This window comes from Camelus dromedarius, chromosome 12 (genome assembly GCF_036321535.1).
Source record: "Camelus dromedarius isolate mCamDro1 chromosome 12, mCamDro1.pat, whole genome shotgun sequence".
NCBI lineage: Eukaryota > Metazoa > Chordata > Mammalia > Artiodactyla > Camelidae > Camelus > Camelus dromedarius.
This window is the reverse complement of record NC_087447.1, coordinates 13,232,230-13,254,324: the sequence shown is the minus strand read 5'-3', so window position 1 is coordinate 13,254,324 and position 22,095 is coordinate 13,232,230. Positions and strand designations below refer to the sequence as shown.

The 22,095-nt window shown below is 34.2% G+C and overlaps 2 protein-coding genes across 2 annotated transcripts; both read left to right on the top strand.

The window, feature by feature from the left end:
- The first annotated feature begins 7,518 nt into the window (after window positions 1-7,518).
- On the top strand, window positions 7,519-8,457 carry LOC105094814 (olfactory receptor 4P4). The gene has a single exon (XM_010986908.3). The coding sequence runs from the start codon at window positions 7,519-7,521 to the stop codon at window positions 8,455-8,457; it is 939 nt and encodes a 312-aa protein (XP_010985210.3).
- Window positions 8,458-16,032: 7,575 nt separating this feature from the next.
- LOC105094813 (olfactory receptor 4P4-like) lies at window positions 16,033-16,950 on the top strand. The gene has a single exon (XM_010986907.3). The coding sequence runs from the start codon at window positions 16,033-16,035 to the stop codon at window positions 16,948-16,950; it is 918 nt and encodes a 305-aa protein (XP_010985209.3).
- Window positions 16,951-22,095: the final 5,145 nt, after the last annotated feature.

Sequence of the window (22,095 nt, the reverse complement as noted above, 5' to 3'; positions counted from 1 at the left end):
ATAATCTTTTATCACGTATATCTTTGGCAAACATTTTTCTCCCAGTCTGCCTTTTATTCTCATTCTCTTGACATTGTCTTTCACAGAGCAGATTTAACTTTACTGAGGTCCAGTTTATTATTTTTATTTTATGCATTGTGCATTTGGGGTACTAAAGAGGCGTTGCTGTACACAATGTCATCCCTACTTTCTCTTCCATTATATTCTAGGAGTTAAGTTTTGAGTTTTGCATTTAGGTCTATGATCCATTTTTGAGTTAGGTTATATGAAGGGTGCAATGTCTATTAATATTCTTTTTTTGCAAGTGGATTTTGACCTGTTTCAGCACCATTTGTTGAAAGCACTGTCTTTGCACCCTTGCTCTTTTGTCAAAATTGAATATATTCATGTGAGTCTGTTTCAGGGCTCTTTATTATTTTTAAGAGACTATTCAGATAATTCAATATCAAATAAACAGTCATATAAGCAAGTGTTGTTATAAATATAATTATTTATTTTTAGCCTAAAGCCTCAAATATTTTTATTCAAAACTTGGGATTTGAGTTTAGAGTGAATTCATTTGGACTAGTATGGATGAATGATGTTCTATAGACAGCTCTGGTCCTGTAGGCAGAAGACAGGAAGTGTGGTGGAAACACACTCAAGCAGGTCATTCCAAACATGATGTATCTTGCCCTGGGGATGTAAACACCAAAAACCATTTACACCTTGCATTACATGAATAGTTAAAGAGGTTTCCACAAGGTTCTAAGACCTTGCCTTGTAGTGGCTACTTTCTCTCTCAGGAATTGATTATCAACTCTGATGGAAAGGCTTTGTGTTAGAAGCCGGTATTCTGGAGAGATACGTCTGAGAAATATCCACTTTTTGAATGAGGAATTTTATTCCCTACACTTGGAACCTAAAAATGTGAGAGCCCCCTTTTTCTAGCTGAACCTGTGTTTCAAAGAAACCTGAATGTCACGTGAATAGCAAGGTGGTATAATTCCATTCCAGGGAGGGGCATGTGACACTGTTTCCCTGTTGACTCATGCCAGAGAAAGAGCTTCTATTTTCTTATCAGTATTAAAACTTTTCTGGAAAATGGCTATTGATTGCATAAGAATCAGAGCAGTGAGGGCATACAATTAATGATACCCATTTTAAAGTATTTAACTCCAAAACTATCTGTCAGAGGGCCATAGAAGCAGACAAAAGCTCTAGATAAGCTTCCAATTACTTATCTCTGGGACTCTAGGTCTGGTTTGTATGGAATGCTAGGCAGCATTAAAAAGGTGTAGAAATATAAACAAACACAAGGACAGATCCAGTTGTTCCGTGTTTTAGTCTCTTGGTATTGGTTATTTTCCTTTTAGTTATTTTAGGAGCTATGTACTGGTAAATTATTGTGGTTTTAATATGCATTCCCTGATGACTAATAATGTTGAACATATTTAAATTTTTATGATATCATTGGTCGTTGTATGCCTTCTTTTTCTGTTCGGGTCCTTCACACAATCTAAAAATAGGGGTTCTGGGTTTCTTATTACTAAGCTAGTCTCTACATATTTTAGATACAGTTGTTTTGCCATATGTATGCTTTATATATAATAAATATACAAATAGATATAAATAATTATATATTAGTGTATAAACTTTATATTTGTAAAAAATTATATGTAAAATATACAACACTGTGTGTATATAAACTTTTATATATAAATAGATAAAAATTTCACCTAGTTTTTGGATTGTCTTTTCAATTTTAAAATGGTGAAATCCAATGAGAAGATATAACATTTTGACAAGATCCAATTTTTAATTTTTTTCTTAAAGTTCTTACTAATTGTGTCATATCTAATAAATACTGATCTACCTCCAATTCAAAAAAATTATTCTAGAATTGTCATAGTTTTATCATAGAGGTCTCTGACTCATTTTGAGTTAATTTTTTTAATAGCATGTGGTAATGGTTGAGGTTCACATTTTTTCTCTTATGCATATCCAATTGATGTAGCATAAGTTGTTAAAAAGTCTATTTACCCAATTAAGTATCTTGACATCTTTTTAAAAAATTTATATATTTATGTTTATTTCTGCTTTGTCTATTATTTTTAATGATCTATAGGTTTATCCTTATGTCAACAACACAGAATTGATGAGAGCTTTATAGTAGAGCTTTATAGTAAGTTTTGAATTTAGATAAAGTACTCAAATTGTTTTTTTCTTTTTAGAGAAATTTGCTATTCCAGGTTTCTTTAAATTTTTGTATTTCTGTATAAATTTTAGAATGGGATTATAAATTTTATCAATCATCCTATTTAATTTTTATTGGACTTACATTGAAATTAAAAAGTAAACATTGCAAAAAAATTGAATATTTTAACCCATCAGTATGGTATTTCTCTCCATTTATTTATGTATTAAATTTTTCTCTGAAATGTTTTCTGGTTTTGATATACAGTTTAAATGCTTTACAAATCTGTAGTTTTAAATATATATATTTAAATTTACCTCTGAAATTTTGTTTTTAGGCAATATTTTACATAGCATGTTGTTTCTAATTTCAACTTTAGAGATTTCTATTACAAAAATGAAATTACTTCTTGTATTAAAATTATATCCTGTGAACTTGCTAAATTAACTGCATAGGTAGGTCTATTAGATTTTTTGTAGAGCACTTAAGATTTTCTACCTATACAATCATGCTACTGCACATAAATATATTTTTGCAATTTTGCTTCCTCCTTTCTATTCTGTATGGATTTTGTTTCTTTTTCTTACTTTATTGCAATGGTTAGAACCTAGGGTACAATGCAGAAATGGGAGTGGACAGTCTTTACTGGTTCTAAACCTAGAGAGTATTCCCTTTTAAGAATAATAGCTGTAGGTTTTACACAGATGCTGTATATCAGGTTGAGTAATTTCCTTTATATTCTTCATTTGCTGAAATATTTTTAAAGTATTATGTATCTAAATTAAAAGTAGCTAATTTTATGCATTTATTGGAATGATTCTGTGATTCTTCTCTGTATTTTGTTAATATAGTGAATTATATTGATTAGATTTTGAATGTTAAATGAATCTTTTATTCCTGAGATGAACTCCACTTGGTCATGATAAATTCTTATTAGATTCATTGGGCCTGCAGTTATTTTTGACAGAAATTTTAACTCCAAATTTCATTTCTTTAACTGACGTAGGATAATTCTGATTTTCTATTTTTCTTCTGTCAGATTTTATAATATTTTTATAAAAAATTGTTTTTTAAGTTGTTAAATTTATTGGCTTTAATTTGATCATAATACTTTCTCCTGTCCTGTTAATATCTGTAGAATCTGTATTTCTGTATATTACTTCATTCTTGATTTAAGCAATTTGTCTCTATTTTTCTGTCTTGTTCTCATCTTCTTTACTTTCTCCTTCTTCCCCTCCTTATTATTCTGAGATAATAGTTTTATTGATCTCTCCAAAAATCAGCTTTCTGTTTCATCTTTTAAATTTTTTTTTCTTTTTCTATTTTATTGATTTTTTTTCTCATCCTTAATTCCTGTGTTTTAGTTATTTTATACTTAATTTTCTTTTTTTCCTAGGTTGATAAATCAAAACATTTGATAATTGATTTTTAGACATTGTTTCATTTTAGACTATATTTATATATATCTAAATTTCCATTAAAGACTTTTATTGCTTCCCAGAGTCATGTGGCAAGAAGACATAGTCAAACACTATAAGGAGAGCATAGTAAGAGACTATTTCTAGATGTAGACTTCTGTAGGAAAACCACAACTTGTGCAATGCACTAGAACTAGTGAGAGCTGAATATTTTAGAGTACAGTGGGTGTCTAGAGTGGAAATGAGCCATTATTAGAGGAAAAATTATTATAAAATAAAGAAAACTTAAGAGAGACACTACATGGACCCATGAAGATCATCTGATATGAAATAGGAACTAGGGACTACAATTTATTCAGTCTGTTCCCTTAGACTCTGCTAACACTCCTCTTCCTCTCTCATCCAAGGTGTGAAAAGGGACAAAACTAGATAATACCTAGTGACACAAATTGGTGTACATGGCATCTAAGTTTCAAGTGCGTGTAATTAAATACTGAGACATAATTTTCAAACTTCTATCCTAATGGTAATGATGTGATGTTTATAAGGAAAATATGAATGTTCTTCTGATTCCCTCTTACCATATTTATATAGCTGGATAATAAAGATTTCAAATTTACTAAATATGTATTATGTACCATGGTAAATAAACATGAGCAACTTCAGTCTTGGGGGAGAAAGAGAAAAACAAACATCCATGATATTTCATCAGTGCTATAACTTTACAAAAGTATTGAATCATTCCTGTGATAACCCTCAAGAGATTAAATTAGAGGAATAAGCCTCAAACCTGTCTTATAGATCTCTTTAACATTACTGGCTTTATTCCTATAATTATAACCACACACACAGGCTGCTGTAGAATGCCTGTGGGTTTTTTTTTCCCCTCATACTCCTGTTGTGCTTTTAATTCAAGTTATCCCCAGCAATGCTTTCCTAAAAGGTTCTTTTGGATGAACAATTCATGGGAGAGTCAGAAGTATTCCACATCTATTTGCTGCTTCAAAGCACAGTCTCAGGAAAACAAAAGGAAACACCCTGAAGGATCTCTTGATGTTTCAAAGAAATGTAAAACCTTGCAGAAGTGGGCACTATGATCAGTTATATGTATGTACGCATGTATATATATATTTAAATCAGTATAAAAGAATTTAGAGTTTTGAACACTTTTACATAATTTTTGATCTTAGTTGAAATTTTTAAATTCAAGTTCTTCTAGATTAATTTTCTTGGTGGTTATTTTCAAAAGAGGAAATTCAGAGAAATCCATATGATAATTTGAGGGCACACTGAGGGTTTTAAGTCTTTTTTTTTTCTGTATTTGTGAGAAGACATTTCAGCAAATGAAAATACTATGAGATTCCAAATCATACATAAATTGTTTAGATGTATAATTCCCCTTAGTACTTGTATAAACTTGAATTCTAGCTTCCTTATTTGTAAAATGGGGATGATAATATAATAATACATACCTTATCAGGTCATGGTAAAGATGAAATCATTGGTAAATGAAATTTTTTTAGTATTGTGCATAGAACATATAATTAGTACATAGTATCTCAACATTTAACTCAAAATATGAAAAATAATGCCACAAATTTTAATTTTACAATGTTTCCTTTCTTATAAATATTTAAAGAAAAAGGAAAACCTAAAAAATCACCCTTGATGGGTTCTTACACTATCCATGTACTGTCATGACCTTAGTTATAAATCACTTTTTCTAATATGCTTTTTTAATCGCTTTTTCCTTTCAAACTGTAGTTGACATACTTTTGCAAACAAAGCCTTGTAGAGATTTTTCTTAAGTAATTTAAAGTTTGAAGGAGGGAATTTTGGAAGAAACTCTTTAACTAAAAGGTATGTGAAAAGGTGGACTCAATATCTTTCCTTCACTCCAAAAACCCTGTGTATCTAAACACAGATACGGGGGAGTGTGTGTGTGTGTGTTTATGTGTGGAGAGAAAGAGAAAGACAGAGAGAGAGAGAGAAAGATACAGGGAGGGAGAAAGAAAGAAAGAAGTCACAAGGAGTTTTTATGGATTAAAAGAAGATCAGAAAAAAAAGGACTTGCTTTGAAGGCATCTTTTTCCATGAGAAGGTATTTTCCAAAGTGATTTTCAGTCATTGTAACTAGTGCAGTACTGGTCCAGATGGTCAGAGATGCTGAGGCTTGTGCCAATGTTTAAGAAACATGCTAAACCAGGAATTACATATTCTACAGTTTTGATTCTTTAGTTTTTCTACTGTTTTGTATTATCATCATAATGAAAAGCTATCTTTAAATTTGTTTACATCATTTGCTCAGAGTCTTCCATATAAACATAGACTAGGTTTGGATATTCTTAATTTATATATAAAGAAGCACGTTGCTTTGCTCTGTTTGGTACATAGAACAAACATACCAATTCCCATATTTCTTCCTTAAACTTATGTAAGTCTGATATGAGTTCTTCAACCAGTGTCCGTGTGGCAGAACACAAAATTTAAAGGTAAAAATCAATAACTCAGGAACATGTTGGTGTCTATTTTCTTATAAAACAGTTGGTTTTTCTTCAGAAATATTTGTTGGAGTACCATTCTGTGTAGTTGACAAGTTAGAATCATAAATTCCTTATACTGGATATTCTTTGCATGAATTTCATTATTTTTGCTCTTGATATAAAGCAAATAGACCCATCATTATTAATTTCACTTGCCAGTTGAAGAAGGTAGCTCAGAGAGGATGCTCTGCTCAGTGCTCACAACAAAAAGCCAAAAGGACTGGTGAGACTGGATGCTCAATCTTCCTGGTCATTAGATGAGGGATCTGTCCAATACACCATATTGTTCCTTAGTGGTACTATTAAAAAAAATTCATTGAAATTTACCATCTTTTAGGCAAGCTGTGATTTTGCTGTGGAGGGTATTTGGTCATGGGTAAAAGGTGATGCTCTCAACATATTCACTCTCTGCTCCTAGGTACACTACATCAAAATGGCAGCACTGTTTTAACCGAGTATTTACATAAGTAGGTCATTCTTTAATCACATGGATTTCGTCAACAGTCAACGGAAACCTACTAACTCTCTAACATGTTTGTAACATATCAACAGGACCCTCTAAAAGATGTCTTTAGAGTAATTGGGGGAAAAAGTGAAGTTTTTATATAAAATAATCTGTCTTCCTGTATTCAGATGCCCAGTGTTGTGCTTAAGTTCTCTGTTTCCGGTCCCTTCATGTTCTGAATCTTGACCACACATGCCAAGAAGGAGAGTCACAGAAACTACTTTCAACTAATTCAGGTATACTTTGCTATGATTAAAGCATTTTTTAAATTTCAAGAATAAATATTTAGTTCCACTGAATGTATGGAATGTTCATGTGTGATTGGGACTTACACATGAATTATACCCCCGTGGAGAAGGGAGAGACTTGCTTAGTGTTACACAGGTAGCTAGAGGCAGGGATGGAGAGTGACATATCTTTTATAGAGATGGACAAGAGCTGGAATATCATTTCTTCAGTGAATGATGTTGCATAATTCTGAAGAGCATGAAATCTGTTATTGGTCAGGTTCATCTTAGATTGGTATTTAATATCTTAATGATTTAGTGTAATTAACTGAACCCTCCTATTTCTCATTTTCCAGTATGTAAAATGAGTATCAGAATAGGAGCTACTGGGTTGTTATGAGTTAATGCCTGCAAAATGTTTACAAATGTTCCCAACATAAAATATGCTTTCATTAAATATCATTTGAAATATGATGCCCTTAATCTTAAAACATAGGTTAACTCTGTAATAAATCTTCTATGACCTACATTATTTTCAATGTATAAATCTCTCCAAATCTTAAAAAACTTCCATTAAAGATGTATTATGTTCAGTATCATTTCAGATGAACTGAGTGTCTGTTGTGTACTCTGAACTCACCTCAACCTCATGGAAAATCAGAACAATGTCACGGAATTTGTTTTCGTGGGGCTGTGGGAAAATAAGAAAATAGAGCTACTGTTCTTTTTCTTGTTCCTGCTCTGTTACCTGGCCATCTTAATGGGGAATTCCATCATCTTCCTCACCATCACCTGCAGCCATCTAATCCGACAACCAATGTACTACTTCCTCTGCCATCTTTCCCTCATGGACCTCTGCTACACCTCCGCCGTGGTCCCCAGGCTAATCAGGGACTTAGCTGCAGCGAGAAAAAACATTTCCTATAACAACTGTATGACCCAGCTCTTCACCGCCCACTTGCTGGCAGGTGTGGAAATCTGCATCTTGGTGTCCATGGCCTTTGACCGCTACGTGGCCATCGTCAAGCCCCTGCACTACGTGGCCATCATGAGCCGGCAGAGGTGTAACATGCTGGTGGTCCTGGCCTGGGCCGTGGGGTTTTGGCATTCTGTTGCTCTTCTTCTCATGGTGCTCAGTTTACCCTTCTGTGGTCCTAATCAGATAGACCACTACCTATGTGATGTGAAGCCTCTTTTGAAACTGGTGTGCAAAGACATTCACGTCGTGAGTATCTTAGTGATAGCAAATTCGGGGATGGTGGTGGTTGTCATTTTTCTCGTGCTGGTGGTTTCTTACATACTCATATTATGTAATCTCAGAACCCGCTCCTCCGCAGGGCGACGGAAAGCCCTCTCAACCTGTAGTTCTCACATCATGGTGGTGGCTTTATTCTTCGTTCCCTGCATCTATACCCATGTTCTTCGTGCGGGCGCTGAGAACAGGGATAAGGGGGTCTCTGTGTTTTACACTGTGATCGCCCCCATGCTGAATCCTCTCATCTGCACCCTCCGAAACATGGAGATGAACGTCGCCATGCGGAAGGTATGGTCTCAAGTGGCACATTCAGATTTGAAGCAAATAAAGTGATTTTTCAGTCCATGTCCTTAGGACACTTATCATTTGAGATGTTACAGAAAGCATGTAAGCTTTCTTTGAGGAGTGGGACTAAATGACCTCTGACATTATGTGAGCCAAAGAAGCAAATTACTGTGTCTCAGATGGTAATCTGCGCTCTAAAAGGTCCAGCTAGTTCTAGATGTGAGCACTTGGATTTGAGGAATGCAAAAAATATATCCTTCTAAAGCATATATCTGATCATATTATAGATCTCTCCAAAAATTGCTATGGAACACTGTTCTCTTCAGGAAAAAAAATCCAACCTTCTCACTTGTCCATCAGAATTTTCTGAAACTAGTTCAAGTTATAATTAGCTCATCTCAGAAGTCACCACATTGAAAGAAAGTATGGTGTTACAATGATAAGCTATGGAATCAAGGACACCTGGGTGACTGCTGACTTTGTAAGTTTTTATGTCATTGTCTTGGCAATTAGCTTTAACTACATTAGTTTCCATTTTAAAAACATCTATGAAATAAGATAATATACATCATAAAATGTAATATTGAGTGGGCTAACACTTGTGAGTGTTTTGCAAGGGGCACGGCTACCAGATACTCATGTTAGGTTCTTTTCTTCTTTCTTTACCTTTCTTCCCTTGATTCCCTTTGATTGGATGCTTTCATCCAGCTACATTGGACTCCCCTACATCCTCTAAACATACCCTAAAATCTGTCAGCTCTCTGAGTATTTTCTTCTGTCGCCTCTGACTAGGATGCCCCCACCCCTATGCTTTAGGGTCCATGTCTTACGTGTAATTCACACTTCAGAGGTGATCTTATTCAGGATTATTTTGCAGATCCAGCAACAGGCCAGAAGTATTTTCGATTCTTTCCCTGTTCTCGTTATTGCTTTTCAGCTGTGCACTTAACTGTACATCACATAACCCTATGCTCTGTGCTAGTGTTTCTTCTTGTGAACTGTGTTTTACCTGTTTGACTGAGGCAAAGATTGTATGTCACATCTTTGTTTGTATCTCTCTGTTTTCTAGCAATATGTCTGGCACAAATTAAGATGCAATTAAACAGTTACAAAAGTAAATTAAAAGATGCTATATTCTCTTTTGTATTTGACAATATATATTGTTATCACATATCTAAAACTTATCCTTATTATCAATCATTCATTAATACTTTTTTTTCTTTTTGGTAGGAATATTTAAGTTCTACTCTCCTAGCGAACTCCAGTTATACTATACGGTGTTATATCCTATAGTCACCATGTTGAACCTTAGATCCTCAGACAGTGTTCATCTTAAAGCTGAAAGTTTACAATCTTTTACCAACTTTCCCTGACTTCCTACATCCTCATTGCCTGAAACCTCTTTTCTACTTTCAATGAGTTTGAACTTTTAAAATTATTTTTTTAGACTCCACACATAAATGATTCCATGTAGTGGTTGCTTTTCTCTGCCTGACATTTCACTTAGTGTAATGTCCTCAAGGTCCACCCACGTTGTCATAAATGGCATGGATTCCTTCTTTGGGAATGAATTGGCTGACTATTATTCCACTGTGCATTTATACCACATCTATGTCCATTCATCCACTGAAGGACACTTAGGTTGTTTCCATATCCTGGCTATTTTAAATAGAAGAGTATGAAGGTTCCTTAAAAATAGAGTTACCATATGATCTGGCAATCTCACATCTGGACATATATCCAGAAGGAAAACTAATTTGCAAAGATACATGCACTCCAATGTTCATAGCAGGACCATTTACAATAAACAAGATGTGGAAACAACCTAAATGTCCATCAACAAATGACTGGATAAAGAAGTTGTGGCATAAATAAATAAATAAATAAATAAATAAATAAATAAATAAATAAATAATACTACTCAGCCATAAAAAAGAAAGAAATAATGCCATTTGCAGCAATATGGATGGACCTAGAGATGATTATAGTAAGTGAAATAAGTCAGACAAAGACAAATGTCATATGATGTCACTTGTATGTGGAATCTAAAAGAAATGATACAAGTGAACTTATTTACAAATCAGAAATAGACTCAGAGACATAGAAATGATTAGAAGCCAATCCTGTAAATAAATTCATATAATCCATGACATAAAAAGTATTAGAAAGGGAGTCTAAAAAAAGGGGGTAAATAGAACAAAATCAATTCTCAGCAGAACAATTCCAGATGACCTGTGACAAACTCATGAATTGGGGTTGTAAATGGGGTGCTAGCATACATCTCTAACAAGTGTCCTGGTGTGTGTGTGTGTGTTTGTGTGTGTGTGAGTGATGGGTAGAGATAGGACCAGCGAGGTCCTTCTGTGTATTGACACATGTGAGCTCAAGTGAAGTAAGATCACCATCAGGCTAAATCATGTTGAAATGAACCACCAGCAAAACACTGGGTTCTGATATCCTTCATTCTTAAGAGATAGAATCTCTCATCTCCTCAAGTTTGCTTAACTTTCAAAGCATGGAAGTAATTCTAAACTGATTTAAAAAAATCTGTTTCATTCACAAAAGGCACACAATTATTATTCTGCTTCTTAGTAGCTGTCTGAGCTAGTCATTTAACTTCTAGAGGCTCATGTTCTTATCAGCACAATAGAGGAAATTCCACTTCTGTCAAAATATGCATTATTGTGGGATGAAATTGTGTAATAAATTTGAAGCACTATGCAATTTCTCAATAAATAGTTGTTATTACAATTATTTTGTGCCATATAAGATAACATAAAAATTGATTTCCTGAAGTCTTACATGTTTGATGGAATCTTTTAATATATGGATTTGAGTCTGAGAGAAGGAATTGGTGACCTGAACTTAAGGGTGTGCATTTTGGGCTGAGTGTATATGACCTGCAGAAATGAAGTGGCATAGGAGAAAAACAAAATGGTAAAAAAAAAGTTATGTTATACATTATTTGATGATTTTCTCTGGTATTTTTATTATATTCTCAATGATAAATCATTTCTGCTTTGAAATGTGTATGAAGAACAGAATGTCTGTCATTTTACCTTTTCTCCTTCCTCCATTTCCTCAACCATCAATTCCAGGAAGGTTAGTCCCTGCCGAAAATGAACCTGTTCCTGTCTTAATATTGAAGATCACTGATTCCATTGCTCAGTCTACACACAGACAGATGCCATCTACCCCAGAAGGCCACTCTAGATAAGGACCCATATTTGGGCTGTAGCTGCTTGCCTTTGGTTCTCTTTGTCTTTCCTCATCTCAGGTTTTCTCAAACACTAACTTACATTGTTCCATGCTACTTTATTTTTCCTCCTTTCCTGTGAAAGCAAGCTGATGGTCGGGCAGGCAGACTTTCCTGAACTCTGTCTGACTAGCGCATCGTTGGGCCCCCAGAGAAACAGTGCCTGAGCCAGGAGAACACAGAACGAGAAGTAAAGTTATAGGCAGACCATGCCCACAGCTCCAGGGATGTGACCTTGGACAGCAGCTCAGAGGCTTTTGGTGAAGCTCTGCTCAGAAGTGCCACTGGGAATATAATTTCTTAGAATATCCAAAGACCTATTAATTCTTGCGTTATCATATAAGACATTCTCTGCTCTTCTGAGCCAAATTTCTTCTTAGGCATAGGCATAAAGTAATGGCTCCCAGGAATGAAAAATGTATGTTTGCTTTTGTGAGAATTTCAAAACCTTTTTCTTTTAAATTTATTTATTTTATAGTCTGAAGACCCACGGGTTCAAACCCATGATTTATGTTCCAGTCCCCATGCAGATGTATACGATTTTCTAAGACATGTTGAGATTTTCAAAATAATTTATACAATTGACCTAAATATGTTTGAATAACTGGTTTGTAAATCTGCATTTTATTTCAGATTTAAGTACTGAGGAAGGGTCAGCAAAGTAAGTATCTCAGGTGGGAGTTCTTCCTAATTCAGCCTAAAATTAATCTTGAAGCCACTAGGATCTGTTGGTCAATGAATTAGTAAAGTAACCATGTCACTTGTTTTGGAGAATATTTTTCTGTACTTTAGGGTGGTTGAACATCACTTAAATTTATTCTGTTTGGTTTAATTATTAAGTGTATTTTCTCCTGCAGCCTAAGATCATTTGATTACTATAAAATTATTTAGTTACCTTTAGTTTTAATCATATATTATTCACAAGCAGAATTCCAGTTGAGAACAAGAACAGTTCTATTAAAATTATAAAATCTTCAAGTTGCAGTGAATTACATTGAGTTCTGTTTTGGTGCTTCTATATTTTCCTCCATATTCTTTTTAAGAAATGGCCCATTTATGCTTGCATATATCCAATGACAAGTGATTTCCTGACTTTCAAAACCCTTACCATCCTAAAATAAACTAGATTTATCTGATTCAATTAAGGTAAGTTTACAGCAGAGCATACTCTGATACTCCTAGGAGAAAATTTGAACTTATCACAAAAATACTACTTTGAGAAAAATTATTCTTATTATTTTGCTAGCACAACCAAAATAAAATGCAGAATTTTTGTGCAACACTACCAAAAAGTAAAAGTAATAATTTAAATATATTTTTGTAGGGCAAAAAAAAAATTCAACTTAATAATTAGTATTGAGTAATACTCTAGACAAACGACCTCATGGAGTATTTTATTTTGTTTTACTAACATGTTGTCAAAATTGACACTTTCTGATCCTCCTTGTAAATCTATGTTGTGATATTTTTGTTTTATTTTCTTTATTTCTTCATTGGACTTGGTTATATACATGTGCATGACCATTTCAGAAACTACTCATTCAAAAAATGCACAAAGGAAAAGTAGACTAATATGTGCAATTTAGAGCTGTGTTATGACACTTGGTATTTCAAATTATTTCTTGTCTTACTCATTATATTTCTAAATTACATAGTAGTAGATCAAACCTATAAATGTGGACAACGAGGCTTTAAGAGGTTAGCAACAAGCTCAATGTTCACAAATAGTATGGAAGGGGAGGAAGTTAGCCCTGTTTCCTGAGCTTATTGTTAAAAATATTTGATGTATAGAACAAGAACACATTTAATGAAAATGATGAAAAAATGTTTGGATAGTGTCTATGCTTGAACGAGGTGACTGATTTCTAATAGAACATTCGCATAATTGCTTAGATTTGAAATTCTACACCTTCATTCTGTGGAACTACAATTAAAGTGAAATAAGACAAAAATCAGGGCACATTTCACTTAATGTCAAACCTTTGACTATTAGAAATATCTAAGTAACTGTTTTTCTTAATATATTCGGATGGTTAATGCTACAGAAACACAATTTGAATCAGAACAGTTTACCATTCAATTTATTATACTTGTTTATTATCCCTGTTTCTACCTCTTTCTCTGCTGCCACTCTTCCTGTCACTTATAAAGCAGATGCATAATATTTCTTCCTTTGTGATTTCAATTATTTGACAAATTGAGATAACTGAGAAAACATGATCAAGAATATATTATTGTTTTAATGGCAGTAATTCTCTCATCTGATTGTAATACATGTTCTTTTCACTTCTGCTAATAGCTTGGGTCATAAGAGTATTTTCCCTCAGAATCTGGGATGGGATTTTTAAGACCTATCATGGATTGAACATCTATGATTTCCTAGAGAAAGTGCCAGGATCTTACCTTAAGGAATGCACATTTTGCTAAAACTGATGGAAAACATCAAAATGGTTTAGAATACAGAATCCTGGACCACATATTTATACTAACTGCAAGATACAGCCCCATAATTATTCATATTATGACACCCCATGACACCCCATCTTGCTCTGCTCTCCAGCATGGAAAGCAGCCCCAAACTGAGTGGAAATCAGAACATCTGTCCTCCAATATTCACAGTGTGTTATTTTTTCATGCTAGGGAATTACTTAGATTATCTTGACCTGAATCTCTTCTATAGGAAATTGGTGGTTTGGGTGTATTAAGTGATACCCAGGTTAAGTTGTTTACCATCCTACTTATCGAATGGTTGTCTTTAAATCGATTTGTTTTAGGTAAATTAATCTATCAGTAAGGTAAATAGTATGCTCTCTCCTAAATGAAGAATCAGCATTAACTGTAACAAGGTAAGGAAGTAACTGATCAGTGAAACAAAAATCTACTTAACTCTATTTAGATACTGCTAACTGCTGGACACTGTTAGCCTGATCGTGATTGTTGCTTTGTTAAAAACAAAAAGAAAATTAGACATTAGGAAGCATTGTAACAATGCTGAATTCATAATGGGAACAAATTGAGCTTTTATTTTTTTCTTCCTGGTGAAATTAGAGTTGAATAATAACTTAAAATAGAGTTGGTTTCTCATAGTACTGAGCATTTTAAATGCTGTACCAATTTCCTATTTACCACCTAAAATGATCTTAAAGAAACAAGTTTTGAATTTGTGAATTGCTATAAATGATGGCTTCCAAGTACCCTCACTACAAAGGCATTCTGTATTTTATAGTCGTTTTGAGTGCCTAGGTGTGGTGCCTACATCTGGTCAGATTGTGGTTGAGAGGGCATTGTAGGGTTTACATCCCCACTCGGTGTCTTTGAATCCCTCAACACTTTATAGAATAGTTTTCGGAAAGCACTCTATATTTTACAGGCTATTTCCTTCTGTATAAGTAATGTATCAAGATTGTACTAAAGATGAAAAACTTGAATCCTTCATCCATTCATTACTGCAACAGTCACTGAGTGCTGACAATAAGTCTGCCTTAGAGCTAAATTCGGTATCATCTTCTTTTATTGATTTTTATTGCTTAGCTTGTGTATAAAACACATAAAATCCTAGGAAAAGTTATGAAATATGGACAATTCAAATACGATTGGGCAATTTATTTTTATCTTGCATGTATCATTTGCCATCAGAAATTTACATTGATTCTACACGCAAGTTTTTCTTTAGCTGTAAAATTTAAATAGAAGAAATGAATGAAGTTGCTGATTATATTTCACAAATTCACTTTGTTGAAATTCTATATTTTGGTACATCATTTTCAATCCTTCTCTGTTTTTAATGTCCCTGAAACTATTTTAGTTTCAAATGTCCAATTTGTATTGTTTGTTCACATGGTAAGGAAGATGATCCTTTAAACAAATGAAACAATTGAAGCTGATGTATTTTTAATACATTTGCATTCCTGAGGATATACTCCCAAATAAAATAGAGAACTTGTCAAGATCATCCTGGAAGAAGTGCGCTTGACTTTATGGATACGGCACATGCATTTAAAAATGTGCAAATTTTGAAATTACGTATATTATACTTTTATTGTCCTCTAAATAATATAATTAGCAATGATAATTTTTTAAAAAATCAAACTAACATTTAAATATTCTATAATCATTGACAATAATGTTGAAAATTACTTCATTTTTCCCATGACAGAATTATTAAACCATAGATTTGTAAAATAAGAGGGGAAAAAAACTTGAATCTATGCATAAGGAATAGTGAATATTACTATTCAATGAATGTCATATAATTTTTGATAAACTTGATATTATTATCCTGCTGCTATTTTTAAATACAGATTCATGATTTTTTTCTTTTCAGATATTTACGCCATCTGTTTATAATAAGGGCCAGTATGAACTAGATGGAGAGCCAGAGCAATGTCTCAGAATTCATTCTTCTGGGACTCTCTAGTGACCAGAACGTACAAACATTTTGCTTTGTGCTCTTCTTACTCTGTTATGTTGCCCTGTTGGTAGGAAACCTTCTGATTCTCATCTCCATTCGATGCAGTCCTCTTTTTCACCAACCAATGTACTATTTCCTCAGCCACTTATCCTCCATGGACGTCTGCTATACCTCCAGCGTTACGCCCAAGTTAATTGCTTATTTGCTGGTGGGAAGGAAAACCATTTCCTATGGTAACTGCATGTTACAGGTCTTTTGCATGCACTTCTTTGGAATAATTGAAGTCTTAATTCTTACAGTCATGGCCTTTGATCGCTGCGTTGCCATCTGCAGGCCTCTCCACTACATGATCATCATGAACAGGATGAGGTGCAATCTTCTAGCCTCAGCTGCTTGGGCTGGTGGAGCTGTTCACTCCTTTCCTCTATTTTCTATGGTAATCCAGCTGCCCTTCTGTGGTGCTAATGAAATAGACCACTATTTTTGTGATATTTTTCCTTTGCTAAAAATTGCTTGTACTGATACCTCCATCCCTGGTGTCATTATGCTTGTCAGTTCAGGAATGGTGGCCTTAGTGACATTTGCAGTTTTATTTTGTTCTTATGTCATTATATTATTCACTTTAAGAAATCACTCAGCTGAAGGAAGGCGCAAAGCCCTCTCTACCTGTGGGTCTCATGTCACTGTGATCATTTTATTTTTTGCTCCTTCAATATTTGCCTACCTTAGGCCTCCCACCACTTTCCCTGAGGATAAAGTACTCGCACTGTTTTACACCATCATTGCACCTATGTTCAATCCCTTAATCTACACACTGAGGAATTCAGAAATGAAAAATGCCATGAGAAAAGTCTGGTTTCAAACATCTTTATAAAAAAGAAAGGATGGGGGTAGCTAAATGTGGAATCAAAGAGCTAGACTGTATCTCACAGATTAATTGTTCCCTTGTTATCATTCCATAAATGACAGACATAAGGACTTAGTAACTATGAATGAAATACTTATTGAACCATACATAGAATAAGCTTGACATTTAGTTAAATCTGTGGGGTTTTGAGATAGTGTGAGGAGTGACACATGCATAAAAGCATCTGAGTTACAGCATTTAAAGCAATGCTAAAGAAGCAATGAATTTTGATGTAAAAGAGAAAAATTTAATAATAATTTATTCAAAAATCAGGTTTAATGACAAGACTACAGGATGTTTTACATGATGAAACTTTCTGTATTACAAAGGAGTATATCCACAATTTTAATACCGAGTTTTAATTTATGATAGGATCTTCACCTAAATGACCTCAAGAAATAAGTTACATGACAAAAAATTGGTATAATAGAATTTGATTTAAATTAATTCTTTGGTGTTAACTCCCTTGACTTCCTATCAGAGGGAAAAATGAAAATATAGAATGAAATCAGTTACTCAAAGATTGAAAACATATTCACTTCCCTTCTGCCCAGTGGTCAGAACTATTTTTTAATTAGTAAAGGAACTGAACCATAAAATGCAATAAATTAGTAAGAAAATCACAAGTTACTGGATTCAGAACCTTTCCTGTCATATGAGAAAAACATAGACAAAGAAGAAATAAGGGATCAAACAAACTACAAAAAAAAAATACTGTGACACAATTCTTGAAAATGAGTGGCAATAGTGAATTATCTATGTGACTGTCATGGAGAGGAGACATCTGAGAAACCTGAAAATTGTTTTATAAAATGTATTTAGTTGAATCTACAGTAGGATGCAAAATAAAAATGATCTATTAGAAAACAGAGCAAACACCATAAGACAAAAGAGAATGAGTAATGGGATTATATGAACAGGGTAAGTGAAATACACAAACACTTCTAGCTATGTAAATGCAATACACAAATTACAACCGTTAAAAAATAATTTACACGGAGGATAAGGAGCGGAAAATTAATGAGGGAGATCTAATTAAATAGAATTTTCATAGCAGAGAATAATTGGACAAGTTGCTATTTTGGCAAGCTACTCATGAAACAAAAAATATTACCAGATTGTAAATTCTCTTCTGAAGAAAACATCACAGGGCATTTGGTAAAGTTTAAATGGTTGATTTTGAAAATGTCAAGTTTTATTACCAAGTTGTTTTTCATCATTTAAGAAAGAAAAATAAAACCTTCCGATTTAAATGGGCACATGGATTGAAGAACCCATATGTCTTTCCTAAAAAAAAAAAAAAAAAATGAAGAGATGAATCAAAGTAACGGAATCAAGACGGGGCCAGTTGGTGTTAAAAGGGATTGATGCTTTATGCTTCCATCATCAAAGAAAAAGAGCCATGTGTTTCAGAGTAACTAGGAGTTCCATCTTTACCCTTTATCTAATGTTTTATTTTTACCCAATTTGCTCAGGTTAACTTTCTATGGTCCTAATTAGATAGTTCACTACTTATGAGGTATGAAGCCTTTTTTGAACCTACGTGCAAAGATATTTATGTTGTTAATATGTTAGTGATTGCTAATTCTAGGGATGGTGACGGTTGTCATTATTCTTGTCCTAGAAGTTTCTTAAACTCATATAATACAATCTTAGAACACAGTCCTCTATAGGAGGACGCAGAGTTCTCTCAATTTGTAGCACACATACACACCCTACGCTTACAGGATGCTATGTGATAATTATGCCAATAAAACTGAATGAACAACAGTTCAAGAAAATTAAATGGCACATTCAGAATTTAAGTAAATAAAGTGATATTTTTGTACTTTCGATCCTGTGTCGCCAGGGCATTTATCATTTGAGGTGTTAGAGGAAGCATATACGCTTTCTCTGGGGAGTTGGACCAAATAACTTCGGACGTCGTATGAGCCAAAGAAGCAAGTTACTGTGATTCAGATTGCCGCCTGCACTGTCGTGTCCGACTAGTTCCAGGTGTGATCTCTTGGATTCAAGAAATGTAAGAAACGCTCTCCTCAAGCACACTGCTGATATGTCACTTCCCCCACCCCCGCCAATAAATTTGTATGGAATACTGTTTACCTTGTAATAAAATCCAATCTTCTTGTTTATCCAAAATATTGGTCCCAATATTGGTCCAAGTCTAATTTACTAACGTCAGAAGTCACTACATGGGAAGACAGTATGGAGTTACAGTGATAGGCTTTGGGGTCAGGGAGACCTGGGTGACAGCTACCTCTGCAAGATTTATCTCCTGGTTTTGGCAATTTGCTTTACTTACAGGTCTCCACTTAAAAAATATCCATGAAATGGTTTAATGTTATAGTTTATGAAGATGCAATACTACTTCGGCTAATATGTGTGAATTTTTAGCACGGCGTGTGGCCACCAGCATTTCTCATTAGGTGCTTTTCCTCTTTCCCTGTCTCTTTCCCTTTACTTGCCTTCGCTAGATGCTTTTGTCCAGCTACACTGGACCCCCGACATTCTCTAAATATATTCTAAAATCTTTCACCTCAGTGAGTGTTTTTTCTTTTGTCTCTGCTTAGGATCCCCCACCCTGCTTGCTGTAGGGTCCACATCTTACATATAATTCAGGGATTATCTTGTTCAGGAAGATGTTGCAGATCCATCAGCAGAGTAGAAATATGTCTGACTCCTTCCTTGTTCCTTCTTTGCCATTCAGCTGTGCATTTAATCTACTTCAAATAACCTGGTGCCTTCATAACTTCTTATGAACTGAGTTTTTTTCTAATATGATTGTGACAGACGATTATGTGCCATGTCTTTATTTTCTTTTTCTCTCTTATTTTTCTAGCAGTAAATTTGGCACAAGTTAAGATACTGAATTAAATACAAAGATTCTATTTTTTCTCTTTCTTTGACTGCATACCTTGTTCTCACATATCTAGAACTCTTCCTTATGTCATTAACAGTCATGCATTAATAATAATAAAAAGGAATGTCAGAATGGCTAAAAATGTAAAATATTCTCATGTTCCATTCATGGAATGAACGGAATTCAGCAGGCTCTCAACCCCCCTATGTCTTTACTTATTTAATGCATTAAGGAGGCACTACTATTTTTTTAACCCAATTTTAGCGTTTCAATTCATTTGTTTATTTATTTTTTTATTGAAGTATAGTCAGTTACAATCTGTCCCTTTCTGGTGTGCAACACAATGTCCCAGTCATGCATATACATACATATATTCATTTTAATATTCCTTTTCATTAAAGGTTATTACAAAATATTGAACATAGTTTCCTGTGCTATACAGAAGAAACTTTTTCATCTGTTTTTATACATAATGGCTAACATTTGCAAATCTCAAACTCCCAAATTTATCCCTTCCCATCCCCGTTTCCCTGTTAACCACAAGATTGTTTAATGTCTGTGAGTCTGTCTCTGTTTTGTAGAAGAGTTCATAGTGTCCTTTGTTCTTTCTTTCTCTCTCTTTCTCTCTCTCTTTCTTTCTTTCTTTCTATTTAGATTCCACATAGGAGTGACATCATATTGTATTTTCCTTTCTCTTTCTGGCTCACTTCACTCAGAACGGAGGTGACACTACTATTCTGAGTATAGTTTACCCTCCTGCCCATTGAATCACATAACCCAGTCTCAGCCTCTTGCTTTGGTTCCTGTATGACTAGACATTTCTCTCTGCCCAGGCACTTTTTTCCTCAGTCAAATGACTGCATTGCTTCCACACATTTTTCTTGACTGAATTGCTCCTGCACTACAACCAAGACAAAATCCAGGGAAAAAAACAGAGACTGTATGTAATGTTTATCTTCAGTGCTAGGCACCCTTCTTTTAATGTTTCCACTGTTATAACTGTAAGAAGTTAATAAACAGAAACCTCAACTAAATAGAGTTGGGAAGTCAGAAGCAGGGAGCTCTCACACCCTGTGACAACAGAGCCCAACAGGAAGAGAAAAAATCAGGAAAGACTCTTCTTTTTGAGAAGGGACTCGGCCAATGAAAAGCTGTGAACTCTTTATTTCCTATAGCCTTCCTAACTTCCTTTTCCTTTCTCTAAAATGTTCTCCTTCCCATTATTTTGGGGGGATTTGCACATGACTAGTCATAGTTGCAGACCCCAAATTGCAATTCTCTGTTGATCCTGAATAAACTCATCCTTTCTCGAAAAATATCTGGTGGTCTATTTGTTTCAGGTCAACCAAACCTTTCACATACCTAGCTAATAAATTTTCTTTCTTTTTATTTTTATTTCCTGGAGCCATTAAACTTCTGGAATATGAGGAGAGAACATTCTGTTCATTCTATAGGAAATCAGTTTTGACAAGCTTTTCATAGTTCAGTTTCATCAGGTTTCATGTAATATTTTCTGAAACATTTGGATTTTTTTAAAGTATAAACATGTGATGTGTATACATGTGCTGTGTGTGTGTGATGATTTTGTCTGTGTGTGTGGTATGGGGGGAGGTCTTTGGGATATTGCGCTAGGATTATGGGAAATTCCCATCCCATCACAAAGAAGGCTGTGCAACAAAGCCAAGTAGCCTTTTATTATCAAGTTCTATTTTTCCTTTCCTCAAGGTTTGCAAACTGTCAAAACTATACTGAATATATAATATAAGCCCACATACAAACTATGACTAGTTATATACATGCTAGGTGTTCTTTGTAGGATCCACTATCCAGCCTGTAGCACGAAGCCTAATATCCTCAAAATATATGCTAAGTAAATGTATAGAAGAACTTGATAAACTGTTTTGTTAGTATGTGATTGTAAACATAGAATACTTAAAAAATATTTATGGTTGTAAATTACGATTTTTAAAAATCTATTCATTTACATAGATATTTTCTTAAATTACACATTTACAACCATAGATGTTGGTAATTTAAAAATCCATCATTACTTAGTTTTATTTAAAAGAATACCATGATGTGCTTAGGAACAATCATAATACAGAGAGCCATCATTTAAGCTTCAAGACTGTCAGCTTCCAGGCTGGGAGAAGTTTAGAAGTCTTGGATGGGACCTAAGGGAAGTATTGGAGGTGAAAACTGTGAGTGATGGGGTTTTATGTTACTCCCTGCCTCAGAGTCTTCCCAGCCCG

Bases quoted from the DNA above. Each gene is read 5' to 3' on its own strand.
- LOC105094814 (XM_010986908.3), top strand. From the start codon at position 7,519: ATGGAAAATCAGAACAATGTCACGGAATTTGTTTTCGTGGGGCTGTGG.
- LOC105094813 (XM_010986907.3), top strand. From the start codon at position 16,033: ATGGAGAGCCAGAGCAATGTCTCAGAATTCATTCTTCTGGGACTCTCT.